Raw genomic sequence first — 20,334 nt, forward strand, 5'->3', positions numbered from 1 at the left:
TCCTTCCTTCCTTCCTTCCTTCTTTCCTTCCCTCCTTCCTTCCTTCCCTCCTTTCTTCCTTCCCTCCTTCCTTCCCTCCCTCCTTCCCTCCCTCCTTCCCTCCCTCCTTCCTTCCCTCCTTCCTTCCCTCTTTCCTTCCTTCCTTCCCTCCTTCCCTCCTTCCTTCCTTCCTTCCTTCCTTCCTTCCTTCCTTCCTTCCTTCCTTCCTTCCTTCCTTCCTTCCTTCCTTCCTTCCTTCCTTCCTCTTTCTTCTCCAGGTCCTCTGACTCTAAATTGCATGCTATTTCTACTGCACAATACTGCTACTTTTCCAATCTTTTTCTACTCTTTTCTGATATGAGATGTCTCCTCCTCTGATAATTCTTCTTTGTCATGTAAGATAGATGGATATTTACATATTCAGGGTAATTATATTTTAATCATATCTTGTATAATAAAACACCAGATAACTTGAAATGAGAGGAGAGAAAAGAGAAGCTACATGTTTATTTCAGCAAGAGAAAAAGGAATCATGAGTGATTTCTTCCAGTAAATCCTATTCTAAAACGCTCTCATGGTATGGAGGTCATTTGGAGCTGTTGAAGGTTAACCAGGTGAAGTACAAAACTCATCAGGTCCTAGCAGCTTGGAAGAGTTGTTGTTATGTTTTTAAGCACATGCCTGGTGATGGAATTCTATGTCTCTTTTCTGAGGACCAACATAGCTATTTGAGAGACTCCATCATCAATCAGTCAACAAGTATTTCTTAAGTGCTTACTCTGCTCTAGGAACTGTGCTGAGATACAAAGACAAAAGGGAAGCAGTGCATCCCTTCAAGGAGTTTACATTCAAATGGGGAAGATAGCTACACAAAACAGTATGTGCTTGTGTGTGGGGGCACAACACTTAAATGTGCACAGTATCGGGTAATGTTTTGATGGAAACCAAAATGTGAAGGGGCAGAAGTAAGGAGGGACCAGTATTCCAAGCTTGGGTGACAGCTAATACAAAGGCATGGACATAGGAGGAGTGTTGTATGGGAGGAATGGTAAATAGGTCAGAATGTCTAGATTATAGAGTGTGTGGAGCAGAGTAATGCATAGGGCTGGGAAGTTAGGAAGGGGCCAGTTGTGAAGGGCTTTAAATGTGAGAAGAGTTTATAGAGGATTCTTAGGTAGGAAACCACTGGAGTTTGTGTGTGTGTGTATGTACACACATGTGTAGGAGAGAGTGGGGGTGATGGTGGCAGGGGCAAGAATGGTCACTTTAGGAAAATAACTTTGACAACTACATGGAGGATAGATTGTGGTGGGGAGAGATTATCATCATCCTTTATCAACACCATCATCCCTAACATTTACCTGGTGCTTAAAGGTTTCAAAGTGTTTTGCAAATGCTATTTCTTTTGATCTTCACAACAATCTTTGGAGGTAAGTGTTATTATTACCCCCATTATACATGTGAGGAAACTGAGGCAGACAGAAGTTAATGATTTGCTGAGAGTCAGCTAATAAGGATCTGAAGCTGGATTTGAATTCAAGTCTTCCTTATCCAGGTAAAATTTTGTATTCTAATAGGAGGTTACTAAAATAAGGTTAGTAAGAGGTAATGAGGTCTGAACAAGGATGGTGGCTGTGTGAATGGAAAGAATTGGTAATTTGTGGGACATGTTATGGACATGGAAATAACAAGCTTTGGAAACTGATGTGGGATGAGTAAGATTGAGGAGTGGAGGGTGTGTATATAAGGGTGAGATTTGAAAACTTGGGTGAATGGGAGACTTGAGTTGCCCTTAGTAGTATTAGAACACTTCAGAAGTATGATTACTTTTTGAGTAAAGATAATGAGTTTTGTTGGGGACAAGTTGAGTTTGACACACTTGTGAGGCACTGAGCTCAAAATGTCTATTAGGCAGTTGGTGATGAAGCAGTAGAACTCAGGAGAGAGACTAGAGTGGAGATATTTACATCTATGGGTCATCTGCATGTTACTGCTGCTGTTCAGACGTTTCAGAGGTGCTCAACTCTTCCTAACTCTATCTGGGGTTTTCTTGGCAAAGATACTAGAGTGGCTTATTATTTCCTTCTCCAGCTCATTTTAAAGATTAGGAAACTGAGGCAAACAGGGTTAAGTGACTTGCCCAGGGTCATATAGCTACTAAGTGTCTGAGTCTGATTTGAACTCATCTGCATAGAGATGATAATTGAAATCAAGTGATGAGGTTCGATAATGAGAGAAAAGGTCTAGGACAGAGCCTTGAAGGACCCTCACTGTTAGTAGAAATGATATGCATGAAGTGCCAGCCTGAGAAGAAACAGATGGATAGGAGGAAACCTGGCAAAAATTAGTGTCAGAAAAGGAGTAGAGTGGAGGCTTATGATGTTATGATTTAACTGAAATAACTTTCTCTAAAGTTTCCCCTCCTCCAGTCAAGCAATTGTATTGCTTCCCTGTTACTTTTATCCAACTGCTGTTCGTCACTTAAAGCCCTTCAAGACATACATGCCTTTTTCTGAACTTTCCATTCTTCTTATACATCATTTGGCCTTCACATATTTACAGACAGTCATAGTGACCTTCTTGTGCTTCATACATGACTCTCCATCTCCCATCTTCATGCCTTTGCAATCACTTTCTCTGTCCTGCAATTCTCTCCCTTCTCATCTCCATCTCTTACAATTATTGGCTTCTGTTAAGACTCATTTTAAATATTACCTTCTGCAGGAGGCCTTTCCTGTTTCACCAAGCTTTTAATACACCCTTCTAAGGTTATGATGTACCTACTTTGTATGTATCATATGTGTGTGTGCATGTATATGACAAATTTGTGTAACTCTGTCTCACTTAAATCCAATTCATACACAAGTCATACGTTCATACACAATAGAACATTGCCCTTATAATGTCATTGGCCCTCTTTGAGATTGAAAGACAAGCAACAATATACATACACACATGCACATACATGTGTATACATGCACATATAGGCATACATTTATACATATATGTGTATATTATATATGTGTACATACGTGTATATATGTACATGTGTATATGTGTATAAATGCATATGTATGTCTATGTCTGTGTATGAGTATATAAGTGTGTATACATATACTTGCATATACATATGTGTATATTCATGCATGTTTTCTCCCTCATTATAAAGTAAGCTCTTTAAAGGTAGGGAATATTTCTCCTTTATCTTTGTATTTCTAATGCTTGGTACAGTGCTAAGCACATGATAAGTCCTTAATACATCCTTGTTGATTGATTCTGCCACTTCCAGTCCTGGATGTCACAACTAAAGGTCACAGAAAAGAAAATCAGAAAATTTTTAAATCAGTTTCTCAATACCCATAGATTCGCCATGAGATTCTTCCTAATACCATGCACTTAGCAAAAAACAAACAAAAAACCCTTCTCTTTTCATTACATGAAAACCTTTCATTTGTGTACACACACACACACACACACACACACATACCCCTCCTCCTCCTGTCATGGACTATGTTCAAAGAAACCAAGATCCTGATCTATATTTGAGTGGTAAGGGCCTTTGAGGGAAAGTCATTTTTATGTTGGCATTCATGGGAATATTCATGAACAGAATGTTCATTGTACTTGAGGATCTCTTAATGACTATTAGCCATCTTGGACAAATAATAGAACCATGCTATCACAAGTGATGAGGCATGGAATTCTGGAAGGGGAAAATCAAGGTCAGGAATGAAAAGTAATGGGTGAAAATGCAATACTGGACCCTCATAATATTATGGGTCACTGGCTAATGGAAGTGAGATGAGGTCCTTTGGTAATACACCTTTGGTTAGCACATTTTGAAATCCATATCAGGATACCAAAGGTAGCAGAAGAATATATGTGTGTGCATATATGTGAATATTCCAACTAAGATTTATTTAAAACTTTTTAAAGTCCCTATGGATAGTAGGATCCTTCAAGTTTACTTGTTTCTGAACAGTAATTTTTCAGATAGAAAACTGGTTTGTCTCAGTGCAATATTTTTTGCCTAAGAATTTTTTTTATGACTTGTCCTTATTTTATTACTAGCTCTTTGAGGCTTTTCCACTTAAGTGAATGTGACTTTGCTTCAGATACCTAAAACAGGAAGCCCACGTGATTAACAATGATGGAGATTAATTTCGTGTCTTCTTGTTACCCAGAAAAAGATTGCATTTAATATGTTTGTGCAATGAAGCCTTTTCCTTTGGTCAGAGCTTTGTGGTGTGAGTCAGGCTTTATTTTAATGAGATCCTCTTAAAAGTATGAATTTTTCATTGATTATTCCTCAATAATTTCCTACCCTTTATCTAGGAGGTACTTAGTATCATCTCTTATTTCTTTATTTTAACACCCTAAAAAGAAAGGTTTTTTTTTATTCTGTATATAGGAAATAACTTTATTTGGATACCATAAAAACAATAGGAAAATACATTTTGAATTTGAATGTTGCTTTTCTTTTTTAAAGGGGCATTTGATTGGGATTCAATTTAGAAAACAGAACTAGAGCACAAATACTGTTAGAAAACTTGCAATCATGATATAAAGCAATGAGAACAAAACACCAATGTTTTATCTGTCTTCAGCTCCTGTTTTCATGCCACCTCCTTCAGTTTTTCCTCTTTCTCCATATTCACTAAATGTCTCTTGGGTGAAACCAGGAAATAATGCATCAAGGGGAGAAGTAACAGGGTATAAAGTCAACTTGATTTCAGAACAAACACCTCACCAGCTAGCCTTCCTTGAAGTTTCACAGGTACTGTTATTTTCCATCATTCTTCATTAAATGTTGTCTTATATGTTTACATTATTATCCTTGCTAATAATGTTGGTATTCCAAAATCCTCTTTACTGTTTGGGTCAGAAAATAAAGGCTGTATCTTTTTTGACCAATAGACTTAGATTGACATGCATGAATTTTTGCTAATTATTTGAAATTTAGTCAACTATGTGACCAAAAGAACTGAAACAAATATTCAGAATATATTATTAATCTAAAAAGGTGATAGAACATTTGTAACTACCAACATATATGCCTCCTTTTCTTATCTTTGCAAAATATTCATGAAAATTATCTACATGTATATCAAGGATGTCTGATAAAAATGTAAGAAGGAATAATCTTTCACAAACATTTTGTTGTCATCAGACCACATCTTTAAAGTCACATAGTTTCCTTAAAGGCACAGAAAATAAAGAGATGGTCAGATATCATCCCAATATTGTCATTGTGTGCCAGGGATCACAAAGCAGAGTGCCTGGGTCATAACTGGAATTTAATAAATGCTTTTTGATTGAACATTCATTTATTGATTTCTAAAAAAAGATTTAACTTGATGTTACAGAATATAGACTTAAAGCCTCCCCCACCCAACAAATCATCCTTTTATTAAGATTATACAAGGTCCCTCGATGAATATGACCACAGGGCAAATCTGTTCAGGGACTCTATGAAAATAAGCAAATATATGCTCACTAACCATATTTGTCATTGTTATGGAAGATGTATGAGATTCAAATGCAAGATGGTGATTTGGTGAGCTTGTAGGAATAGATTTCTGTTGGCCAGTTCCTTAGCAATTTTGGTTTAATTTTGGAATAAATATGTTTTTAAAAAGAAATAGCCATAGAATAACTGATATTTGTTAAAAAGAGATTTATTCAGTCATAGCAGTTGAAGGATGTTAATAAACAATATTCAACAAGAACACTACCTTGACTTAGGGCAGTGTAGCTTCCTTGCTTCTGTTTTGCCATGGCAGTCCTTTTGGTCAAGGAGCTTCTCATGACTAAATACTCAGGCAAGTGTGTGTACCATGGGCATTTCCAAAACAAAACTCCTAAAATTCCCTATCTCTGTTGAAGATGACATCATCCTTTCAGTCTTCTTAGTTGTGTAAGGCACTGACAAATGAAGCACTTTGCCCAAGTTAAAATCTGGTTCAAGCCAGTATATGTCAGAGGTTGGACTTGAACTTGGTCTTGATGGCTCTGAAGCCAAGTCTCTATCCACTATGCTATGCTGCCTCTTATCTTGCATATGGTAGCCACTTAATAAATGTTAGGTTAGATTACACTATATTTTTTATTTCAAAGTCAATACCCAGAAGATAATCATGAATAAATTGGTTTCTAAGATTACAGAATGTATAAATTTATGTGGTTCCTTTGCTCATTTTTCTAGTTAGAAGTATGCAGTCAATGCTTAGTTCTCTCTCTGGTTGTACTCTCCCTATTTTCATTTCATCCTTCACACTGCAACCAGATTAATCTTGCTTGTGTGTGGGTCTGTTCATATTACTCTGCTCAAAAATCTTCAGGGATGGGGCATCCAGGTGGTGCAGTGAGTAAGATCACTGGCCCCAGAGTTGGGACGACCTGGGATTGAATCGGAGCTCAGACACTTAGCACCACACCCAGAAATAACTGGCCATGTAACCTTAAGCAAGTTACTTAACCCCAATTGCTTTAAAAAAAATCTTCAGGGGCTCACTATTATGTACTTGTTAAAATCCAAATTTGTTCACCTGGTGTTTATGAGCCTCTACATTCAGAAAGCATTTTCCAAGTGCTTTCCAACTTATCTTGTGTGATTAACCTCAATCCAACATATACTTCAGCCAAATCAGGTTAATGTATATCTTGAATGTACCCCATACATTTCTTCTTTTGAATTTCTACCAACCCAAATGCCACTTCCTCTATGGATTCCTCCTTGGTCTTTCCTGTCAATAATGACCTTTTCCTTCCCCACAGATTTCACATTGTGATTTATTTAATACCTCTTAAGTTCCCTTATATTGCTATTTTTCATTATTGTTACCCATATAGAATATGTACCATTCCTTAGCTAAATATAAGTTCTGTGAGTTCAAGGACAAAATTATCTAAACTTTGTTTCTCCCTCACCAAACCCAACACCAAAGTACAGTGCTTGGTACATAGTAGCCATGTCATAAATGTTCAATTGAATCGAAACTCTCAGCTTATCCAAAGTTGGCAATCTAGTTTGTGGATGGTTCAGGTTTTCTTATTCTTCTTTAACTCTCCTCTGCCTCCATTCAAGCCAGTAAACTGGAGGGGAACTTAGAATGGGGATTTAATTTGGGCAATGCCTTTATGGTATTCCTCAGTCAGCCAGACAATTGCAAGTTGACTTTATTTGAATGCTGAAATAATCTAGTTAATTTTCCTTTTAGTTCAGTTTTAGGAGAAAGGATAGTGTTTATTTAACACACTCACATCTATCTATCCATCCCTACTTCTCAGCATATTGGCCACGCTACCCTAATGTCCTTATGCCTAAACTGCTCCATGGTTTAGCTTGGATTTCATCACATAATAGTGACACTGTCATCATCCTTTATCTCCACTGTTGGTGGCAATAACCATCCCACCACGCTGCTTTATGAGGCAATAACTTGGTTTCCTCATTTATCCACTCAGGAACTGGATTATTACCTCATAAAACAGTGTGATGGTATAATTATCAATTAAATTCTAGCTTGTTGAGAATCTCTTCCCCCCATCTCCCTTCCCCCAAATATTCCTTTTCCTAATGGGTCTTGAAAATCATTTTCACTCTCTGAACTCATGGAATTTTGAATATAGGGGCTAAAATCTATTATACTATTAATTATGTATTAACAAACAGGAAATCTAGAAATGCCACATTGTCATTGGTTGTTTTCTTTACAGGTTTTGTACACTGCTGAAGCCCAAGAATGCTTCTATGTTGTAAGGGCACTAAAGCCTTATAGGATATACAATTTCACAATTTCTCTCTGCAATCTGATAGGGTGTGTTACCAGTGAGCCAGGAATGGGACAGACCTTAGCAACAGGTAAGCGAGTTAAAATATACTTTTAAAAATATCTCATGTACCATGTTCTACTTTGACTTGCTGCTCTTTATTTCTCCCCCACATTTGTCCTGCTCTATTTTTCACCCATACTGCCCCCTTGTCCTGCAGTTAGAAATGTAAAGAATTTAAACTTGAAGTTTGTTGGAGGTGCCAAGGTGATCTGACTCTCAAAAGTGGCCACCAGGGAATTGGATTTGCCTATCTCTGACCTGAGAGTTAATATTTTAATCTTCTGTTAATTTCAAAGTCAATTGACAACTATTTATTAATCGCCTGCTATATTCCAGGCACTCTGTTGAACTGAGGACAAAAAAGATAAAAATGAAACAACTTCTGTCTTTAAAGATCTTAGGGCAGGAGTGGGGAACCTGCAGCCTTGAGGCCACATGTGGCCCTCTAGGTCCTTAAGTGTGGTCCTTTGACTGATTCCAAACTTCACAGGATGAGGGATTTTTCTATGAAGTTTGAATTCAGTCAAAGGACTACATTAGAAGGGAATTTTTTAGGAGTTTTGTGGAAGCCGCTGGTGATACCAAAGGCCTGCCTGTGTCACAGAAAAAGATTAGAAATTCAGAAACATATATATATATATATATATATAGTATTGTATAATATCAGTATTTTTTTATCTTTTAGTATAATAGTAATTCAGACTTCTTCTCTAGTATGAAAGAAGGGTAAAAAATTTTTATTTGGATTTTCCAGATCACGAGGGTGCTCCACCCCAAACCCGTACAATGTGGAAAGGATAGCTATAACACTCTGGATATGTTGAGGGGATATCCAGTTTAAAATATTTAGCAGGCAATTGATGTAGGACCAAAGCTCAGGAGAGATACTAGGGCTGGATATATAGCTCTAGGAGTCAGTTGCATATAAATGATAATTAAACCCTGGAGCTAATAAGGTCACCAAGAAAGACTATAGATAGTGTAGATAGTGAAGCTAAGAGGGCTCAGGACAGAGCCTTGTGGGGCAGCCACAGGGAATGGGATATGGATAATGATCCAGCAAAAGATGCTAATAAGAAGGTCAGACATATGGGAAGAGAACCAAGAGAGCAGTGTCCTAAAGATACAGAAAGGGGCACGTGTAGAGAGCGTAGAGGTGGAGAGAGTGGTCAACAATGTCAGATGCTATAAGAGATCCAGAAGGATGAGGATTGAGAAAGGCCATCAGATCTGGCCATTCAGAACAGTACAATTTACCTTATTGCTGTTTTATCACCCTTTCATAATTGAGTAACTTCTTATTTCTTTGGTCTATAAAATAATACCAAGTTGGTAAAATTCCTAAAAATCCCCTATGATTTATCAGAGGCATATACTGTTCATATGAAAAGGTTTTATTCATTTATTCAAGGATGGATTAAAAACTAACTTAATTTGCATAGGCTAGTAAGAAGGTTTTACTTCTGATTAGGTGCCTTACTAACTTGAGTTAATTGAAGTTCAGTAAATTTCCAAGTCACAAAATTTCTTCGTTGGCAATCTAATGAGGCTTAGTCTCCTGGTGCTATTTGAGAAAATGCCCAGATGTGGAAAGGGTAAGAGACACTTAGATGAATTGTAGATATTGTGCAAAAAAATTATGTAGCTGCAAAAAATATTCCTTAGATTCCCCCTTCTAAAATGGTATCCTGTTATTAATGGACCCAGTAGATTCCTGCTACATGAGAGGAAAATAAAGAAATATTTACTAACTCTGAAAAGTTAAGGGTTTATTCAATTGAGGTAATTTTTAAATTTAATTCTGAAAAATTAAGGGTTTATTCAGTTGAGGTAATTTTTTTATTTAGATAATTCTGTTTTCACCAAATAGGCAGTCTTTCATAGCAATCTCTAAGTCCTCTCTAAGCAAGAGAATATATATATATATATATATATATATATATATATATATATATGTGTGTGTGTGTGTGTGTGTGTGTGGGTATATGTATGTATATATATTTGCCTTCTCTGTTATTGAATTCTTGATTATTTGAATGTATCTCCATCTTACTTCAGTACTTTGTGGTGGCGTTATTGACCCTGAGCTTTTGAAGGTTAAGTTTGAAGAGTACAAACTCTGGCAGATTCTACCATGCTAAAAACAGACTCCCCACCCCCCAAAAAAACTTTTGAGTATGTCACTTTTGGAGGACAAGCCCATATAATTACAAAGAAGTTCATCACCAGTAAAATGGTCACTTGGTCATGTACTATTTGTTTTGAAAACCTATGGAATAAAAGAAAATACAAAATGACCATCAATCCTATGGGGTCCTTTTCTACTTTTGCAATGATATTTACCATGGAGAGAGGAAGGGCAGGGGTGATAAGAATCACACATTTTAAAAATAAATTATTGATATCTTTTATTTTTATATCACCTGCATTTCCCAATTCATCTCCCCTCCTCTTATAAGAGAGGAATGCTGTATGACAGAGAATTTTTTAAAAGAAAAAAAACCCTCACAGTCAATTAAAATTAACCCATGCAAATTGGTTGTTTTTCTTCTTATTCTAGCTTTGTTAAATTTGTGCAGAAGTTTTCCAGTTCCACAAAACTGAACTGATCAATTTTATCTTTCGTGATCATCTCTGTCATTTGTTTGGTTCAGAATTAAACCCCTAGTGATAGCTATGAAATGTATCCAATCTGGTTGTCTTCTAATTTGTTTTTAGCACTTTGCAAAATGTTCACATATAGTAAACAATTTTTAAATGCTTGACCACTAATTTTCTGATCATGTTTCCATTTTAAAGTTATTGGGATATATGTTATAAGATGATTGCCTAATCCTCATTTCTGTCCATCTGCACTGCAGTTTTCCTAGAAGTTTTCGGAAAATAAATAGCTATTTCCCAAGTAATTTATGTTGTTAGGCCTATTGAAGAGTAAGTACCTACGAGAGGAGAAGTATCATGTAGTAATAGAATAGAATAATAGAAAGTTGACTGCAGATTCAGGAAAATCTTGATTTAGATCTGTCCTATGACACATACTGACTCTGTGACTCTCGGCAAATCACTGAACCACTCTGTGTTTCAGGCAACTCTTTATTTTTATAAACTGTATAATAACTGCTATTCTCCATTGTCAGGAGTTTTATCACTGAATAGTCCTCTACACAAATGAAATCATAGGATATATATGTATATATATCCATACACATACATAAATGTATATATACCTACATACATTTGTCTGTTATTTGTAGATATACATGCATATACATATATGCATGTATATATATATATATATACACATATGTATGTGCACACACATATAGGCAGCTAGGCCGCACAATGGATAGAACACTAGAGTTGGCATCAGATAGATTTCATGAATTCAAATCTGATCTCAGACACTTCCTAGTTGTGTGACCCTGGACAAATCCTTCACCCTGTTCGCCTCAGTTCCTCATCTGTAAAATAAGTTGGACAAGGAAATGGCAAATGATTCCAACATCTTTGCCAAGAAACCCCATATGGAGTCATGAAGAGTCAAACCCAACTAAAATTAATAACAAAATATGTGTGTATATTTATATGTGTGTATTTGTTTATGCTCACAGACAGACATATCTATATGTATATGCATACTTTAGTAGGTTCTTTTCTTTCCCCACCATCATTATTGAGCAATCCAAAAACAACCATTCTCCCATGAGAACCATGTTTATATAGCTACATTTTTATCTGAGAGAGACTGCTAGCTATGAGCAGTGACTGTATTGATATATAGAAGTTAGTATCATGCAAACAAATGTTTTTATTTGCTATAGAATATATCTTCTTGATTCTTAATGAGAAGAAGCAATCCCTGAACTTCCAAATAATTTAGGGGTTCCTTATATAGGATTTGAGTAACTTGTTCATTAAATGTTTTTTTGAGAGCAGAGTAAGGTAATCAAAAGCCCTTTCCTCATATGATTATCTTAGTAGGAAGAAAGATAATTTAAAGAACTCCCTGAAATGATCATCTTAAGGGAAAAACCCTGAAACTTTAATATCTGAAAAGTCAGATTTGTAAATACTTGCTACAGAGATTTACATACCAGGGCCTTCATGGCTTATGAGATGGGTCAGTAGGCAAATTCAGGGGGCTGGAAAAAGCTGTCCCCTGATGTCCATCTTTTTTCAGATTGTGCATTTTTCTGCCGCTATCCTTCACACTGCTTTCCCTGCATAATTTCTCATTTATAATATGGTACAGCCTGCTCATGCCTATCATGCACCGCTCCACTGCCCTTTGCGTGATCCTCAAGTTCAGCTTTTGAGAAACGGTGGTACTGCAAGGCTTGCAGCCATGCAACAAACTGAAAGAATATTTGCCATGCAAAAGATGGGTCTTTGTTTCAAAGAGAAGATTGGGGTCATTAAGAGAATCATGCAATTTCTCAAAGGCAATCTATCCCCCTTTCCTCCTCCTATTCAATTCTGGGCCCACCTTATTGTCCATTTATTTTGTCTGTATAAGTCATATGCAGTCATGAAGACCCATGAAACAAAGGAATTTTAACCAATTTAAATAATTCATTACAATGAGGAGCTCCAAAGAACACAGAAACTATCTTTTTGCCAGCAAATATTTGATCAGAGAGAATTAGGTAGTGGACGTGGAATCAGGGTGCCTGACTTAAAATTTGGCCTCAGATACTTACTGGCTATATGATCCTGGGCAAGTCATTTAACCTCTGTTCTTTCATTTGTACAATGGAGATAATAAGAATTTCTGCCTCCCCAGAAGTTGTTGTGAGGATAGAATGAGATATTATTTATAAAGCACTTGGAAAATCCAAAATGCTAGGTATTAGATGTATAAATGTTATAAATAATATATTATTATAATATTATATATGTATAATTATATTAAAATGTCATAAATTATCATGATTAATCCCCTTGAAAAGCAGAGTAAGATGGCAATGTAGAGCAACATTGATTTAGAATTCAGACATTTACTCAATCTTACAGAGGAGGAGAAGGAGAAGGAAGATGGAAGATTCTGTACACTATCACCCCATACAAGAGAAAGAAATCATTTAAAAAATGTAGCTGTTTGCCATTCGGATATTTAAAGATGAAATTAATACAACGAGCAGGCAAAGTTCAAAAAAGATTTACACAGATTTCTGTAACAAACTCTTTTCTAAGTCCTGCATGAGCAAGTAGAAATGCCACTAAGTAAAAGAAAAGCTGGAAGAACAATTGTGACAATCTGAGGGAACACAGAGAAGAATTAAGCTGAGGTAAATAGTTTCCAGGCACTGAAGGAAAAAAAAGCAAAAAAAAACAGAATAATGATATCAATAATAATAGCTAGCACTTATGTAGTACTTCAAGGCTTCCAAAGTGCATTACCAATACCTCTTTTGGTCTTCACAACTACCCTGGGAAGTATGTGCCATATTTATTTATTTTTACATATGAGAGAATTGAGATTAAGTGGTTAAGTGACTTGCCTAGGGTCTCACAGCTAGTGTCTGAAACGGGATTGGAACTCAGGTCTTCCTGACTCCAGATCCAGCACTTTATCCACTGTCACCTAAATACTATAGATCTCATTACCATAAAAAGATAACAGAAAAAATTCAATAATTACCGATCCGTCTTCCTGTATTTTCAGTTAATCAAGAAACATGTATTGAGCACTTACTACATGTAAGTACTGGACATTGGTGATATATCTTTCCAAAATATTTGTGAGAATAATCTACTTATATATCCAGGGCATCTTTGGCATAAGGTAGGAGAAAATATAAGGTGGTAAAAGATAGTGTGTTCTACAGCATACTGTAACATCTTGATATCGGACAATTGACTGAAAGTTGAAGGAAATAGAAAATCTTGCTCTTGTGATTGTTTGTTGACTATGAAAAATAGGATTTGATTGGATGGAACAAAATGCTACCTTAAAAAGCCTCATTCAGTTATAATAATAACTAGTACATTTATCTCTTTAAGGTTTGCAAATTGCTTTACAATATCCCAATTGGTCCTTAGAACAGAACAATCCTTAGAGATAGGTGCTATTATTCTTTTTTTTATTTTTGGAGGGAGGAAGGTAGGGCAATTGGGGTTAAGTGAGAAAGGTCCTATTATTATCCCCACTTTACAGATGAGAAAACTAAGGCAGACAGAAGCTGTGATTTACCCAGAATCACAGAACTGGTGTCTGAAGCTGGATTCAAACTCAAGTCTTCATGACACCAAGTTGGGTGGTCTTTCTACTGCACCACCTGGCTGTGTATCACTCAGGAATATGTCAAAATCAAAGAAGGTTATTTGAAAGATATAATCAGAAGGATAACATGCCTAAAACAGAACTCACTATCTTCACCTCCTGAACCCACTCCTCTTCTAAACTTCCTATTTCTGTTGAGGACCTCATTGTCTTTCCAGTCATCCAGGGTCTCTCCTTGACCATCCTCGATGCTTCTTCTAATTTACCCTACATACCCAATCAGTAGTTAAAGCTCATAATTTTTACTTCCATGATATCTCTTATATCCTTTTCCTTCTCTCCACTTAGACAGTGATCACCTTAGTTCAAGCCCTCTCCTCTCTCACTTGAACTATTTGGGATACACTGTATAAACTCCTCACCTTGGTATTTAAAGCCTTTTACCATGCAACTTCAGCTGACATTTTTAGCATTATTACACATCGCTTTACTTCATGTGAACCATGGTCCAACTAAACTGGTCTCTGGTTCTCCAACATGGTGGCCCATCTTTCTGTCTCTATGTCTTTGCAGTGAACATCCCTTATATCTGGAATACACTCCCACTTCATGGTCTTGTAGAATCTAATTTTCCTTCAAGGCTCAGCTCAAGCCTCACTATCTACATCAAGGCTTTTGGGACTCCCCCAAATGTATTCCCCAGTTTGATTATAAGCTTCTCAAGGCCAGGTACTGGTTCATTTTTATTTTTGTTTGCCCAGCATGGAACAATTACCTGGCATGTAATAGGTATTTAATGAATGCTTGTTGCTTGATTGATTTGGTGATCTGCTCATTAGTAACATCAAACAAGATATAAAAAGAGAGACATATGCTCTCCTAAGGTGGTTGGCACCATTGCATAGGATGTGAAGCTTAGAGTTCAAATGGAAGAGGAATTCCCTATAGACAGTGATGTCCTTCAGATACTCCATTTATGGATAACATTATGCTAGTGGCATCAATATCCAGTACGTTGTAAAGACTTGTAAACAAGAATCATAATTACATAAAATGATTTTGACCTAATTTTTCATATGAGAAAAAAATGAATGAAGAATATCTATTGTCCAAACTAAGGTATACAATTAGATGGAAAATATATCAATCAATCTCTTGATTATCAAGCATTTATTAAACACCATGCCTTAGGCACTATGCTTAAATGCTGGAGACACAAAGAAAAAACAAAAACAAGTCCCTGCTCTCAAGGGGCTTTCATTCCAATGAGTTGAGACATGTATATAAATATACATATATAGTAGATACATACAGAGTAGACAGAAGATTAGAGTGAATGGCAGCAGCAGATGTGAAGCCCGGAAAAGTTTCTTTGCTAATAGTTATAATTTGACCCGAACCTTGAAGGAAGCCAGAGATTCCAAAAGGTGGAGATAAGGAGATCATTGCTTTACAGTCTTATGCTGTATAGAAATCCAACTGGGTGACTCAGTGGATAGAGTACTAGACCTGAAGCTAGGAAAACTTGAGTTATAATCCAGCCTCATGCACTTCCAAGCTGTGTGACAAGTCACTTAATCTCTCTGTTAATCTTAACCTTTACATGCCTAGCACATAGTAGACATTTAATAAATGCTTATTTCTTCTCTCCCTCCCTTTTTTCTTCTCTTCTCCCTCCCTCTATTTCTTTCTTCCCTCCCTCCTTTCCTCCTTCCTTCCTTCCTTCCTTCCTTCCTTCCTTCCTTCCTTCCTTCCTTCCTTCCTTCCTTCCTTCCTTCCTTCCTTCCTTCCTTCCTTCCTTCCTTCTTTTCTTCCTTCTTCCCTGCTTTCCTTTCTTCTCTCCCTCCCAACCTATAAAGCTAGGTCATATGTCCATATGTCCTGGACACTGATATGTTGCTCCTGGACACTGAGCTAGACCCAGAATTGAACAGGGGTTAGAGAATGGTCTGGGATTGTCTTTGCAAAATTGTTCAGTGATTAGACTCATACAAGACTTCTCCTTGAAACAAAGGTCTATCCTTTCAGTAGTAGTATGCTCTTGTTGATGTTGTGGGGTTAAGAGTAATGTAATGGGGGCGGCTAGGTGGTGCAGTGAATAGAGCACCGGCCCTGGAGTCAGGAGGACCTGAGTTCAAATGTGGCCTCAGACACTTGACACACTTGCTAGCCATGTGACCTTGGGCAAGTCACTGAACCCCAGTTGCCCTCCAAAAAGCAAAAAAAAAAGAGTGATGTAATGATCTCCTCTCTGGCTACCTCTTCTGCAACCTCCTTGACAACCCACATAAGAAACCATGCTCTTTCATGAAACATAGAAAAGCCCCAACCAAATAACACTTCACATCTTTTGCTCTGGATACATACTCTACAGCTTCCTTGCCAAACCTGTGGCCACTCCAGTTAGACAATATGCACCCTGTGGTATCATCCTTCTGCTTTATGAGTTGGCTCTCAGAACACCATTTCAGGAGAACCCTGTCTAAATGCCACTTCCTCGCCCCTGACCATCCACTCCACAATCTTCCTTGCTATCGTTCCCTTCTCCCCCATTCTATAGTCATAACTCAGGATCAAATCAATGCTACCACTGTTCCTGTGGGGGTGGGGAGGTGTCAACTGACTTTGATATGTCCCTACTCAACATACATATAACTTTCTGGACCAAATTTTCTCTTCGAAGCTATTACTCTTCCATATGTCTTGTTTTTCTATAGAATGTAAGTTCCTTGATACCAGGGACCATCTTTGCCTTTTTAAGTTGTATCCATCATATCTGCTACATAGCAAATGCTCAATAAATTTTTTTTCATAAATTCGTTCATATTAAAGTTATTGGTCATACAAAGGGCAATGGTAAGGTGTATGGTGTACATGACTAGGCTGCAATGTATCACCAAGGAAGAATTGTATAGGAAAAGTGGCATAAAGGATTTCATTGGAAAGATGGATAACCAGAAAAAAAAAGTGAGTTTGTTATTTAGAGAGGCTGAGAAATAACTAATGAATGACTTGGGTGCTCAGTTGGTTTGCACACAAGGTCAAGACATGTTGAGAGAGGTCCTCCCTGTGAAAGATTTAATGGTAGCGTATCAGTCAGCAAGTATTTAGTAAATGCCCGTTTTGTGCTAAGTACTTTGTTGCGGGGGAGGGGGTGTTCAGTTGTTTCAGTCATGTCTGACCCTTCATGACCCCATCTAGAGCTTTCTTGGCAAAGATACTGGAGCGTTTTGCCATTTCCTTCTCCAGCTCATTTTACAGATAAGGAAACTGAGGCAAACAAGGTTGAGAGACTTGCCCAGGGTCACATAGCTAGTAAGTGTCTGAAGCCAAATTTGAACTCAAGTCTTCCTGATTGCAGGCCCAGTGCTGTATCCACTGTGTCACCTAGCTGCCCAGTTAGGTATGTTAGGTACTGTTGTTTGTTCTTTGTTCTGGAAGAGGAACAGTGGCATCGGGAAGTTGATGCCATGACTTGCAAGTGAATTGGATTTAAGTGAGGCAGGTCTATACAGAGTGACCATCCTCACTCTCTTCTCTTGAGGCATCTGGGTGGAATGGCAAGATACAGATCAGGACAACTGGAGATGACCCCTGTTGGGTGCTAGGATACAAAGGAAGGAGTAAAGTCTTGATACCTGCTCTTAGGAAACTAACATTCTTTTTTTTTTCTTTTTGGAGGGGGGAAGGCAAGGTTACTGGGGTTAAATGAGCTGCCTAAGGTCACACAGCAAGTGAAGTGTCAAGTGTCTGAGGCTGAATTTGAACTCAGGTCCTCCTGATTCCAGGACCAGTACTCTATTCACTGCGCCACCTAGCTGCTCCAAAACTAACATTCAATTGATGGGATAAAATATGCCCACAGATAAATAAATGTAAGATACATTAAAAATATATATATAAAGTGATTATTTTTGTCAAGGGAGGCTTAAACAGTTGGAAAAATTATAAAAAAATCTTCTTGAAGGAAGTGACCTTAGAGTTAAAGAGACCTAAAGGGTCCAAGAGTCAGAGGTAGGAGGGAAAGCATCCCAGAAGGTGGAGAAGAGAAGTACTTGGTAGTCTAATCTATAACATCTGGGAGTCTACTAGGGTAGATGACATAATTTTAGATTCTATCAATTTTCATGAGCATATAAAGCAACATTTTTTGAGGGGAGTTAGAATTATCTAAATTGGGGATGGCTAGGTGGCACAGTGAATAGAGCATGGGCCTTGGAGTCAGGAGGACCTGAGTTCAAATTCTGACTCAGACACTTAACACTCACTAGCCATGTGACCTTGGGCAAGTCACTTAACCCCAATTGACCTCCAAAAAAAAAAAAAAGAATTATCTAAATTATGTGAGAATATGTTAGCATAGGTTTAACTTTCAGTAGCTAAGTATTTTAAGAGCACAAAGGTGCTAAATAACCTCTGTAGGAAACAGAAAGAGCTTGATTCTGTTAACTTCATTGCTTATCACTCACCATTCTCAAAAACCCTTTCTAAATTCAGATTCAAGTATTCTTTGCTCTCCTTTTTACTCCCTGATCACCAATATCTCATCTACTCTGATATCTTTAATTTTTTTCATGGAACTTATTTTCTTGCTTAGTTGAAGTCAGTTTAGGGCAGAGTTGAGCATCTCTATGCCCAAATACCAAATAGTTCTCACTTGCATTGAACTACATAGTGCCTACATAGCATCCTCTCCTGGATGCTTCAGTGATACCATACATGCAGAATATCATAGTTCTTCCCATTAAAACCTCTTCCTGGTCTGAATTTCATTTGTGTGTGTGTTGCATGTACTTATTGAGAGAATATGAAATTTTGCTTAGAATCTGTTATCCTCTGATTCTCAGATGAAAGTAATTTTCTTCCAAATTGTTGCTATTTAAAATGGGATATAAAAAGAACTCATTTACAGTCTGATTTTTAACTTTTTGATTCGTTCATACCTGATACCAAAATGAACTATATGTTTATTTGCTAGGTAAAGAATTAATTCATTAATCAACTCATGAAAACATTAGGAAGAAAAAATAGCTTTGGTGACTGTGGTTTAGTTTATCATACTATATATGAAAATTTCAAACTCTTTGAGTCAAATGAAGCAAAAAAAATTATACCCCTTGGTCACTTGCCATAATCTACATTCATTCAGTTTCTCTTCTACCTGTTTTCTTTCCTTTTGGACAAAATATGTTCCAAAATTTTCTTTTCATGTCTGGATGAAAAATGTGAATATGTTGATATTTTAGGTCTAGCCAGTGAGAATGGGTACTATTCTGTGTGTCTAAAAGCTACAGTGTGGGGAAACCACATAGAGGTATTTGTATAATCATCATTCTTCTGGCTCTTGCTTCTAAACCTGTCACTAAAGCAGGGGAGGTAGAATTAACTTGAAGGACATAGTTACCATAAGAATGTAATTTGGCAGGAGCTTCAAATATTAGAAGTATCATTGAGCCTTTTAAGAGTGTCAGAGTAAGAGAGCATATAGTTCCCTTCTCAGATCTCAGTATGATATAAAGAAAGACTTGTAAAGTTCTATCTAGATAAGTTTTGTTAACAACTAGGTAAAAGTGATACGGCTGTAACTGTCTCCTATTTGTCCTTTTCTACTAAAAAAAAAGAATTAAAACTATGATTGGCATTGATGGCACTTTTACTAGGGCATTGTATTGCTGTTCCTTTTCTTTTGATGGCAATTACAGGGTTCAAAAGCTAATTTGTGGAAGATAGTCTTCCAGGGGCAGCTGCATCTGGCCTCTTGGCAGACTCCTTAAGCAGTGGTATTGGAAGCTTTGGAGTTGCCTCTGGGTTTACTGGAGTAATGATGCTGATGGACTGTCATAGGCTCCTTGATGTCATTTTCTCTTTGATTACCCTTTTAATCTAGGCAATTTGTGCATTTTCTTCCTTTGTGAATGAGGTCCAGAGTAAACCCTTTTTGAGAGAGGTTCTTTTTTTGAGCTCCATTCATATAGTTACAATGTGTCATTTCCTTTGCTTGTCATAAATCGGTCTTTCTGAGAAATATATGCCACAGGCTTAAAGCTACCCATATCCCATTAACCAGGTAATTAGTGGTGCATTAAGTTTTCTTTCTGAAGCCAAAGTAAAATGCAGAGGCTGTTTGCTGCTGGGTTGAAAACATACATTGTTTTGCATGCATGTACATAAGTCTTTTCATTGTGAATAGGACCCAGAGTGATTAAACAAGCACTCTTAATATGTTAATTTATAATTTTAATTACAACAATCTTGTATATATAGTCATTAGTGAATACTAATATAAATATTTTTCT

At 37.0% G+C, this 20,334-nt stretch overlaps 1 protein-coding gene across 1 annotated transcript in view; it reads left to right on the plus strand.

Annotated features, from left to right (window-relative positions):
- The window catches only part of USH2A (usherin), a 1,033,591-nt gene that overhangs the window by 237,434 nt on the left and 775,823 nt on the right, over positions 1-20,334 (plus strand). The window contains exons 19-20 of the mRNA XM_069066041.1: positions 4,587-4,756; positions 7,699-7,843. Coding sequence (XP_068922142.1) covers positions 4,587-4,756; positions 7,699-7,843 — 315 coding nt within the window. The remainder of the gene's footprint in view (positions 1-4,586; positions 4,757-7,698; positions 7,844-20,334) is intronic.

The sequence above is a fragment of the Petaurus breviceps genome, unplaced genomic scaffold (assembly GCF_028583685.1).
Source record: "Petaurus breviceps papuanus isolate PSGF00001 unplaced genomic scaffold, PetGlider_PUasm1.0 90702, whole genome shotgun sequence".
In the NCBI taxonomy this organism is placed as follows: Eukaryota; Metazoa; Chordata; class Mammalia; order Diprotodontia; family Petauridae; genus Petaurus; species Petaurus breviceps.